General features: G+C 33.4%; 1 protein-coding gene across 1 annotated transcript in view; it reads right to left on the bottom strand.

Moving 5' to 3' along the window:
- Positions 1–12,511, bottom strand: part of LOC136034102 (zinc finger protein 665-like) — a 62,482-nt gene that overhangs the window by 7,488 nt on the left and 42,483 nt on the right. Inside the window, exons 5-6 of the mRNA XM_065715232.1 lie at positions 7,779–7,946; positions 4,741–5,880 (exon numbers count right to left, since the gene is read on the bottom strand). Of these exons, the coding sequence (XP_065571304.1) occupies positions 4,741–5,880; positions 7,779–7,946 (1,308 nt within the window). The remainder of the gene's footprint in view (positions 1–4,740; positions 5,881–7,778; positions 7,947–12,511) is intronic.

Here is a 12,511-nt window from a genome sequence, read left to right as displayed (position 1 = left end):
TCCCCTCCGCAGTCCCTCGCTCTTTACGCTAAAGTTTGACTCTTTGCCACAATTCTACTTTTTAAAACAATTAAAAACTTTAGCGTAAAGAGCGAGGGACTGCGGAGGGGACAACCCATTTCATACACGGAGTAATTTCTGTTCGTTTTAAGTTTTAATGTCGCTCCTTACTTTCAGTTAAAAAAACTAGTTTTTTTTATTTAATTACTTTATAGTGCTAAATTTAAAAGGGGCCGGGCATGGCCACAATGAGGGTTAAATTTGTGAAAATCTTAAAGGGAAATTTGAACTAAATCAAAATACACTATGTGCATTCAGACTGTCAAAAGAGTGCATTTTAAGAATAAGATTACAAGTTTTTGATATCAAATGACAAGAATTTCTGAAACGATGCATGATTTTAATAATGTAACGAAAGATGCTTGATAATATAAGACAAGATTTGATAACACCACGCGAAGTTTTGGCAATACTAAGGAGGATCTTCATAATAAAAGATACGATTTTAATAGCACCATGCTATATTTGATAATATTAGACAAGTTTTGATGGTAACAGAAAATATTTTAGTAATATCAGATAAGATTTTGATAAAACCTTGTAAAATCTTCATAATATCAAAGAGAATTCTTATAATATCTGACAAGATTTTGACTCGAGAAGAGGGACTGGTTACACTCCAATCCCTTTTGATTTTTAAAGACACTAAAACTTTCAATTTCTGGTTAAATAAGGACCCTCGAATTTTATATAAAGAGGGGAGGGATTAAGAGTATTCTCTTATATTTCTTATTCTATAGGCAAATTATGCTTTTTTAGGATTTAAAGCTGCCCTTTGCTTTCAAGTGACCATAGCTGTTACTGTTTGTTTAATAGAAGAAAAATGGGTCATGATTTTTCTTGGTTATTTTATCGGTTATGAGCTTCTAGGGATCGTTAACTACACTAACCAAGGACATGGTAATTTTAGAATTTTTGGTAACGCTTAGAAACAACACGCGTAGCTCAGTATATCGAAAGACTTTGTGTAAATCTGCCATTTCTCATGAGCTACTAGGGATATTGAATTGTAACTTCCATGGGATGATGAATGTCAATTGAACCTTTAGTTTTAATTTAAGGTAGGGAACTGAGGCAAACAAAAACACAATATACATCTATTCATCGAAATAAGAAGGCCAGAATCTATCTAATTTTAAAACTTGGCAAGCCTTATCACATTATTATGAGCTAATTTAATCAACATGAAAGGTTGACCAGAACAACCGTTGATAAGGGCTTCTGCAGAACTACAAAATTAGGTAAATATTAATTATAATATTTAACTTCAGATAGAATTCAATTTAATGAGAGATTTAAAGTTTAAACTGAAAATAAAGGAGGAAATCAAGCACTCATCTTCTCAAAATAAATTTCTTTGATACAATCAAGTATTCTTTGCGGGTTTTCTTTCGTTTGCCTGTACCCTACCCCCACCCACCCTAAAATTGAAGAAAGTTGGTAGATAATGCAAACGAGTAAGTCCTAGAAATGCTTACGTATAGACGTTACAACTGTAGCAAATGTTAATGATCAAAAAGAAGTCAAACATAGCTCTGGTCCAAAAATAAAGTGAAAGTTAAAATTCGACATAATCATGCATTCCTTAAGCTTCTCTGACATCGTTGTTAAAAACATTATACTGGTGTCTTTGTTGGCAGTGTTGAAGCAGCTTTTAAGTTTCAGCGCTTAATTTTAGTGACATAAGCACACTATGTTCCCATTATTTCATACGTGCGTCCTCTCCTGAATGCTCTATCTTTATTACAGTTTTTTTTTATGAAATAAACTCCCAAAACATATTGAATTGGGACTGAGGAGTAAGTCCTCAAAGCCTCTTCTACATTGTGAAAAAACGGAAAAGATACGAATATTTCGGAACACAATATTAGCAAAGGGATGACTGAGAGAAAACAAAAAAAAATAACATTCTTTCAAGCTAGCAAATATATTAATAAAGTGATGAAGAAAGAAGGATAATTTAAGGTTGCGTTTTTTTTCTGCGATGTTCTGTTTTACAGAAGAGGAAATATGACAGTTTTGAAAGTTATAATATTCTGATGTTGGTTTTAGAATTTTGCTTTCCTTGACATTATTCCACTTATAAGAAAACTTTTGGTTATTATTAAAAACAAACACTTACTATTGGCCCATCAAAATTTAGGTTAGACATCACATAAATTATCAAACACTACATGTAGTATCTGTATTCTAGTCTCACTATAACCATTATAAAAGACATTTGAATAACGATTTTTTGGAGTGAAATTGTCAAATTTCAGATCATAATCGGACAACCCTGTCCTCAATACATTTGCTCATGTGTGCATACTACAGAGTATCAACCGCTAAAACTTCTACAAAATCGAAGCATGCTTTCGTCGAATAGAAAAAAATCAGACCAATAAGACACTCCTAAGTCTCCTCAGTATATTCAACCGTATTTATAAAAATAAGATGTGGGTTTTATAGAAGATTAAACTTTATACTTTTGGTCAACTACCAAAAAAAGCAAGCTGTTAAAAAACACAAACGAAGTTAATGTTGAACAAGAGCTAAGAGTTCATATGGCACTTGTGACGAGACGAGAAGAGCTAAGAGCCAAGAGATCATATGGTATGAGCTCTAACAAAATTCAATGAATCAATAGATTGATTTAAAAAGGAAAATAAGAGGCTTAATGCCGCTCAGGATTTAAAATAAGAGCTCTGAGTCACGATGTCTTTCTAAATATCAAAATTCATTAAGATCCGATCACCCAATCGTAAGTTATAAATACCTAATTTTCTTAATTTTTCCTCTCCCTTTAGCCTCCCAGATGGTCGAATCTGGGAAAGATCTTCCTTCTAAAAATCAAATTTCATTAAGATCCGATCATCTATTCGTAATATAAAAATACCCCAATTTTCACGTTTTCCAAGAATTCCGGATGAATTCTTTCTAAAAATCAAATTTCATTAAGATCCAATCATCTATTCGTAAGATAAAAATACCCCAATTTTCACGTTTTCTAAGAATTCCGGTTTCCCCCTCCAACTCCCTCCTATGTCACAGGATCTGGTCGGAATTTAAAATTAGAGTTTTAAAGCACAAGATCCTTCTAAATATCAAATTTCATTAAGATCTGGTCACCCTTTCGTAATTTACAAATACCTCAATTTTCAAAATTACCCCCCCCCCCCAATTCCACCAAAGAGAGCAGATCCGGTCCGGTTATGTCAGTCACGTATCTTAGACAGGTTTCTATTCTACCCATCCAGTTTCATCCTGATCTCACCGCTCTAAGTATTTTCTAAGATTTCCGGTGCCCCCAACTGCCCCCCCCCCCAATTACGCTTGATCCGGTTGAGATTTAAAATAAGAGATCTGAGTTATGAGGTTCTTCTAAATATGAAGTTTCATGAAGATCCGATCACTCCTTCGTAAGGTAAAAATACGTAATTTGTTCTATTTTTCAGAATAACCCCCCCCCCCCCCAATAGAGCGGATCCTTTCCAATTATGTAGATCACGTATGCAGGACTTCTGCTTAATTTTCCCACCAAATTTCATCCGGATCCCTCAAATCTAAGCGTTTTCCATGATTTTAGGTTTCCCCACCCCAAACTTCCAAAATGTCACCAGATCCGGTCAGGATTTAAAATTAGAGCTTTGAGACACGATATCCTTCTAAATATCAAATTTCATTGAGATCCGATCACCCGTTCGTAAGTAAAAAATACCTCATTTTTTCTAATTTTTCAGAATTAACCCCCCCCCCCCCAACTACCTCAAAGAGAGCGCATCCGTTCCGTTTATGTCAATCATCTATCTAGGACTTGTGTTTATTTTTCCCACCAAGTTTCATCCCGATCCCTCCACTCTAAGTGTTTTCCAAGTTTTAGGTTTCTCCCTTCCAACCCCCCCCCCCCCCAATGTCACCATATCTGGTCGGGATTTAAAACAAGAGCTCTAAGACACGATATCCTTCTAAACACCAAATTTCATTGAGATCCGATCACCCGTTCGTAAGTTAAAAATACCTCATTTTTTCTATTTTTTTCAGAATTAACCCCCCCCCCCCAACTACCTCAAAGAGAGCGCATCCGTTCCGTTTATGTCAATCATCTATCTAAGACTTGTGTTTATTTTTCCCACCAAGTTTCATCCCGATCCCTCCACTCTAAGTGTTTTCCAAGATTTTAGGTTCCCCCCTCCAACTCCCCCCAATACCATCAGATCCGGTCGGGATTTAAAATAAGAGCTCTGAGACACAATATCATTCCAAACATCAAATTTCATTAAGATCCCATCACCCGCTCATAAGTTAAAAATACTTCATTTTTTCTATATTTTCGAATTAACCGGCCCCCCACTCCCCCCAGATGGTCAAATCGGGAAAACGACTATTTCTAATTTAATCTGGTCCGGTCCCTGATACGCTTGCCAAATTTCATCGTCCTAGCTTACCTGGAAGTGCCTAAAGTAGCAAAACCGGGACCGACAGACAGACAGACAGACCGACAGAATTTGCGATTGCTATGTGTCACTTGGTTAATACCAAGTGCCATAAAAATACATTCAATGTGCTTGTCAAGAAAGAACTGATATCAAAAAGTTTCCTGTGAACACAAAATTACATTCATAAGATAAGTTTTCTCTAGCACAAACTCTTTGATAATTTTAACAAGAACATTTTAATAAGCATATAACACTTACTCACTGACATGTACAAAGGCTTTTCCCTCAGTATGATTTCTTAGATGATTAGATAACCCAGAACTTGAAACATAACATTTCTTACATATACCACATTCAAAAGGTTTTTCTCCAGTATGAGTTCTTTGATGAATAAGTAGGTCCGCTTTTTGGTAGAAAGTTTTCTCACATACATAACATTCAAAAGGTTTTTCTCCGGTATGAGTTCTTTGATGACGCGACAAACTGGCACTTGTAGTAAAACGTTTCTTACATATATCACATTCGAAAAGCTTTTTTCCAGTATGTGTTCTTTTATGATTAGATAAATTGGAGTTTGTAGTAAACGATTTCTTACAAATAACACATTCGAAAGGTTTTTCTCCAGTATGAGTTATTTGATGACTAGATAAACTGGAACTATACGGAAAAGATTTCTTACAAATATTACATTCAAAAGGTTTTTCTCCAGTATGAGTTCTCTGATGATAAGATAATTTGGTACTTGTAGCAAAACATTTCTCACATACATCACATTTGAAAGGTTTTTCCCCAGTATGAGTTCTCTGATGATAAGATAAATTGGAGCTTGAAGTAAAACATTTCTTACAAATATCACATCCGAAAGGTTTTTCCCCAGTATGAGTTCTATGATGATAAGATAAACTGGAACTTGAAGTAAAACATTTTTTACAAATATCACATTCGAAAGGTTTTTCTCCAGTATGAGTTCTTTGATGATGAGATAAAGTTTGATTTGTCGCAAAAAGTTTCTTACAAATATCACATTCAAAAGGTTTTTCCCCCGTATGAGTTCTTTGATGAACAAATAGGTTTGCTTTTTGGCGGAATGTTTTCTCACATATGTAACATTGAAAAGGTTTTTCTCTAGAATCGTTTTTTTTATAACAAGATAAAGTGGCACTCTTAACAAAATGTTTCTCCCATATATCACATTCGTAAGGTCTTTTTCCAGTATGAGAAGGTTCCTGTTTTGCCGAATCATTTTCAACAAATTCATAAAAGTGACTCGGCATCTCATTTTGACAATTCAAATCCATTTCTTTTTTTAGCCATATTTCTGTCAAACCTGGAATGCTCAAGTCCACTATTTGACGTCCTTGTTCGCTCATATCGTTATCAGAAGACGTTGTAACAGGGAGAACTAAAATAATATAAATTCCCTCAAAATTAATCTCCAAGTCTTATATTTTAGTCCTTTTTTTATTTGGTACATAACTCAGCTTTTAATGTTTTTAACCTTACAAGGCTTTTATAAAATTAATAGACTCTTAACTCGATACTTTAATTAAAAAGAACAATTTGAGGTATTATTCTTAAAATATTTTGAATTATTTTTTCAGTAATTCAGAATTTTCGTTATAAGCCAATTTACTTGAGCGTTGATTTGTCTTAAAAAAACATTGCTGTACCAAAATATCCATGTAATATACTGCAGTTTCTTCAAATAGGTGAATTATATTTATATGTGTAATTTTTTATGTTTTTGTAGTATAATAAGACGTTTTAAATAACTTGACACTATATCCGAAGAGTTTGTCAAGGTCGTAAGAATTAAGAAAGTATATTGAGAGCAAGTCACTGATTCACGATCATGCTCCGTTTTGTCAAATCCTCAAAAGAAACGTTTATTTTACATTTTCTAAATGTCTTACTATATTTTCCAAATATTTGGAAGTTAGACATTTTAGGTAGCATATAGGTAAGCAATAGACAATAGGTACAATAGGTGTGACTTCCCCTCGCATGGTACCATTACAAATGTGTGAAAAAAAATTATTGTGAGAAAAAAAGACGTTTCCAGCGATTAAAAAGCTGATAACACAGGCTAATCTAGTTGTAAGAAAAAAAATTCGAATCAAGGCTCACAGAACCATATCCACCTATAACGTAACAACTACAAAATATTCATTTCGCAATATTCAAACATTATTATAATCCTAAATACGAACAAATTTCATTTCTATCCTTCAGATTAACAGGCTGCATAAGCCCAAAAATCCTTTGAGAACTAATAAAAAATATCAGTCGCTGATATTTGGGCCGCATAAGCCCAAGAAGCCTTTGAGAACTAATAAAAAATATCAGTCGCTGATATTTGGGCCGCAAAAGCCCAAGAAGCCTAAGGAGCTTCTTGGGCCACATAAGCCCAAGAAGCCTTTGAGAACTAATAAAAAACATCAGTCGCTGATATTTGGGCCGCATAAGCCCAAGAAGCCTTTGAGAACTAATAAAAAATATCAGTCGCTGATATTTGGGCCGCATAAGCCCAAGAAGCCTTTGAGAACTAATAAAAAATATCAGTCGCTGATATTTGGGCCGCATAAGCCCAAGAAGCCTAAGGAGCTTCTTGGGCCACATAAGCCCAATAACCCTTTGAGAACTAATAAAAAATATCAGACACTTTTGTTGGGTGCACTCTGCTTTCGAATTTTTAAAAGAATTTAAATTTTTAAAATTTTTAAATTTACTGAAAGGCCCCATTTTTATTTGATTCTGAAATCAACCTCGTGGCTTGAACCCCATACAAATCATTCTGTTACTTTAGCGGCAATTTTGCCAAAAGTAAAATTAAATGTTTTTTTTTTTGACGGAAATGATGGAAACTACAGACTTTTGCTCTGTTATATTATTAAGACAAATTATGTCTATTGTGCATAGTAAAAAAAAAAAAGATAAAAAAAAAATAAATAAAAGATAAAATAAAGTAAAAAAAAGCCCGAGTTTTGCGCCAGAAATAACAGACAGTGTGTCATATTTGAAAAATTGTAAACGAGTTCTTTCAAGTTCCCAAAGCCAGAGAAAGGTTCCAAATAAAATTGAGTTTATAGTCTTATTCAAGATTTTAATTGAGATACAACATTTTATCCCTGATCATCAAAACTATCAGGGATGATTATTAACTAAAATTTGTGTCAAATGTAATCAGACCATTCAGACGCAATAATTAACGCTCCGACACATTTTCAATGGAAGTTTAAGATACAACTTTTCATTTTGGACATACATTAGATATAGAATATAAGGATATCTGAGGCCTACCATTGTCCCCGTCGGTGTTCGACTCCAGTTTAATATAGCCAGCATTATTTTGACAATCTCCAGAGATGCCAGGTGAAACAGCAGTAAAATTTGATTTGTTTTGCATTAGTAGCATAGGATGTAAATTTCCAAAATTATTTTCATCATTTGATAATATGTCCTCAGCTTCTAAAATTAGAGTAAAAATCAAATAAAAATGCTCACAACAAAACGAGTTGGTCACTCATAAAACACTCAGAATGGCCCACAATTTTTGTGTGGTTTTTCATGAATGCTCAGTAAAATTCAGTAAAATTTTCAGTAAAAATCAAATAAAAACGCTCACAACAAAACGAGTTGGTCAGTCATAAAACACTCAGAATGGCCCACAATTTTTATGTGGTTTTTCATGAATGCTCAGTAAAATTCAGTAAAATTTTCAGTAAAAATTCTCAGTAATTTTCAGTAAAAATCAAATAAAAACGCTCACAACAAAACGAGTTTGACAGTCATAAAATACTCAGAATGGCCCACAATTTTTATGTGGCTTTTCATGAATGCTTAAAGGTGAATTCCTCATCTTAGTATTTAAAAACTGTAAAATGCAAAGAAAGAGTCAATTTAAAAGTTTTTGCCCTCGGCTAATTTGTTACATTTATCTTAGAGCAAGATTTTTTTAAGGAGCTGGACTCCTTTAATAAACTACCATTGAATAGTTTACCTGATAAACGTCTAAGACAATATTAAATAAAAAAGTTTTTTTCAGCAGAAAATAACTAGCTACATTAAAACTTTAAGCGAACAGAAATGATTCCGTATATGAGAGGGACAGTTCCCTACTAAACACTCCCCTTTTCTTGCTAAAGCTTTTTAGTACTTATAATTCTATTCTGATGTTCTGATTCTAATTAAACATTACTTATGTTTCAGGAATCATTAATTAAAAATTGGGACAAAATATCGAATTCTGGCGTAAAGTGAGTAAAATTGACGCGGGCACAACCCCATTATATGCGAAATTATTTAATTCCTTTTAAGTTTGAATGCTCATCCTTACTTTTAGTAGATCTTTTTTTTTACCATTATTCAAAAAAAATCAAAAGAGATCCACCTTCTCTCCATAAAAAATTCCTGCATAGAAAGATCTTCTCATGTTAATTCCCACCCCCCAGAGAAATTACCCCCGGACAATTCTATCCTTTCTGAGAATTCTCCCTAGAATATTTCTTGCGGACGATTCCACCCGAATAAGGTTTCTTACCCTACTTTCATTTGAAAAGACTTTTTCTATTTATATTGTAATTTTTTAAGATCATGGCGTAAGCTCATCGTAGTGGAAATGGAAGTGAAAAAACAGAAGGTTTCAACGGCGGAAAATTTACCGGAGGAGAATTTTTTCTCCAACAATTATATCATGAAAAATTTCTCTCTTGGAAAATCCCCCAGCCCCTCCTAAAAAATCCCGACTCTGCTGAAAATTCTCCTTAGACAATGCCTCATAGAATCTACACATGTAAAATGGGGTCCCGGCAAATTAAGACAAATAAAATAAATTAGTTTAGGCAAAATTTAGTTAGACAAGTTTAGGCTAACTCCCCTTGTGTAAAATTTACCCTGGAAAGAACACTTAATAAAACTACCATCCCAATGAGAAACTCTCCCCATCGAAAATACATCCCCAGAAAATCCCTCTCCTGAAAATGTACATATACTTCCCAATAGCAAATACTATATGTAAACAATATAATAATTACAAAAGTTGCAGCCATTCTAGATAAGATAATATTTATTTTCAAAAGACTATCACAAGCTCTTCATAGAGCCGAATTCGCTTTATATGTCAGTAAAAGCTAAGAAAAAAAAATTCAAAACAATACATTAAGTCAAACACTTAAAATTAAAAGGAATTAAAAAACCAAATCATCAAAGATAAAGGGCAAATCAGTAAACTTAACAATTAAATTACAAAAACATTGCATTAAATCAAAAAAGAATAAAAACGGCAATAGAGGAAAAGGGGAATTTGGCAAGTACATAATCACGAATTATTATTAAGGTGTTCCAGAATAAAAGGTATAAAACTTTTACGAAACCTTTCTGTAACAGCATGGATCGGAGAGTAAGTTGGGATTGCTAAGGAGGCTGACCGGGGGAGTCGGAGTCTAATGGGATTGTGAAAATCAGGGAGTAAGTCCTCAGTACGGGGATTGGAAATGACTGATTTAGCGAAAAGTAGGCAAATTTTTCCCTCCTTTCTTTTAAGGTGGTAATGCGTGCAGCTTTAAGGAGGAAGGAGTATGGAATTTTGCCTTCTTTGTAAATGATCCTGAGCGAACGCTTTTGGACCGACTCGATTTTGTCACTAAGTTCATTTGAAAGTTGCGAATGCCATACCGGACATGCATATTCCAATAACGGCCTGATAAAGGATAAGTAAACACGGAAGGAATGTATCTTAGGACAATTAAATTTGTTTAGCAGCTTAAAAATGGATAGTGAAAAGGGTTGTGAAAAGGATGAAAAGGGTTGTGAAAAGGCTGACTCACCCAAAAAGATAGAGTCTTACCTCGGTACTTAATTTAAAAAAGCCAATAAGGCATTTTTTTTATAACAGTTTAAATTCTTTATTGGGTACGTTAAGCCAATTTACTTTAGCGCTTGTTTGTCCTAAAAAAAATAAACTGCAATATACATGTACTATACCGTAGTTTCTTTTAAATGGGTTGATAAGAGTTATTTCTGTATTTTTTTTGTATTTTTGTTACACAATAAAACGTTTTAAAGAACTTGACACTACATCTAAAAGTTTGTAAAGAGTGGTAAAAGGAATTAAGGATGTATATTGGCAGCTAGTCTCTGGTTTATTATCAAGCTCTGTTTTGTCAAATCCTCTAAAGAAATGTTTACTTTATATTTTCCAAATGTCTTGGTATATTTTCCAAAGGTCTGGAAGGTAAACATTTTAGGTAGCATATGGTAGGTAAGACATGACTTTCTCTCTTTTGGTACTATCACAAATGTGAGAAATACACTTTCATTGTGAGAGATAAAGTGGTTTTCAGCAATTAAAAAACTGAAAAAATGAACTATTCTAGTTCCCAGAAAAAAATGAATCAAGTCTCATATAACCTTATGTACCAATAACATAATAACTATAAACATAAAAAGATGGTTCTTTTGATATACAATTGTAATCAAAATTCTGTGTTTATGTTTCGGTTACTATTAGGCAGAGATGGTCATTACTTACAGTGTTACCACAAACTGTGTGATATCCTCTTTAACATTTCAACAACATTTTTGTGAGAGGTAAAACATTTTGTGAGACATTTTGTGAGAGGTAAAATACACTTTCATTGTGAGAGATAAAGTGGTTTTCAGCAATTAAGAGCTGATAAAATGAACTATTCTAGTTCCCAGAAAAAAATGAATCAAGTCTCATATAACCTTATGTACCAATAACATAATAACTATAAACATAAAAAGATGGTTCTTTTGATATATCAATTGTAATCAAAATTCTGTGTATGTTTCGGTTACTATTAGGCAGAGATAGTCATTACTAACAGTGTTACCACAAACTGTGTGATATCCTCTTTAACATTTCAACAACATTTTTGTGAGAGGTAAAATACACTTTCATTGTGAGAGATAAAGTGGTTTTCAGCAATTAAGAGCTGATAAAATGAACTATTCCAGTTCCCAGAAAAAAATGAATCAAATCTCATATAACCTTAAGTACCAATAACATAATAACTATGAACATAAAAAGATGGTTCTTTTGATATATCAAATGTAATCAAAATTCTGTGTTTATGTTTCGGTTACTATTAGGCAGAGATGGTCATTACTTACAGTGTTACCACAAACTGTGTGATATCCTCTTTAACATTTCAACAACATTTTTGTGAGAGGTAAAATACACTTTCATTGTGAGAGATAAAGTGGTTTTCAGCAATTAAGAGCTGATAAAATGAACTATTCCAGTTCCCAGAAAAAAATGAATCAAGTCTCATATAACCTTAAGTACCAATAACATAATAACTATGAACATAAAAAGATGGTTCTTTTGATATATCAATTGTAATCAAAATTCTGTGTTTATGTTTCGGTTACTATTAGGCAGAGATGGTCATTACTTACAGTGTTACCACAAACTGTGTGATATCCTCTTTAACATTTCAAGGAGCCTACGACCAAGTAAAGAACAAACCTCAGCAATTAGTATGCAAAATTTTTAAAGTGCATTTTCTATAAAACTGCCCAGTGAAAAACTTTTTTCCATGTCCCCTTTTTAAACTATTAAAAGAGACCTTGCCACAGTAAAGTACTGTTTTCTGCCATTTTGAGCCACAAAGCATAAATTCTTGTGAAAAGATAGCTGAAAGGTTGGGGAATCAAAATCCCAAGATCTAATCCTTTATTGATCTAAAACCATGCCCCAAAAGCCCAGGTGGGAGAAGTGAGTTTGTCTTTATTGCTTATTTTATTTGAAAAAAAGCAGTAATTTTATGACAAAAGTACAAAATGTCTTTAAACTAAAACAAACTCTCCTTGCATAGGGGGAGTTTGAACTCCATAGAGAAACTGGGAGAGTTTGGGGAAAGCGTGACTATTGAAAGGCACAAGCTTGATAAAGAGAAAATAGGAAAGTTTGACAGAAGGTAAGGTGATAGACCTACTTTCAAATTTTATGTTTTTTAATTGCTTCTGAAATTTCTGTCACTTCTGAGCATACCACAGTTTATGGTACA

This window comes from Artemia franciscana, chromosome 12 (assembly GCF_032884065.1).
Source record: "Artemia franciscana chromosome 12, ASM3288406v1, whole genome shotgun sequence".
Classification (NCBI taxonomy): domain Eukaryota; kingdom Metazoa; phylum Arthropoda; class Branchiopoda; order Anostraca; family Artemiidae; genus Artemia; species Artemia franciscana.
This window is presented reverse-complemented; position numbering and strand designations above follow the sequence as displayed.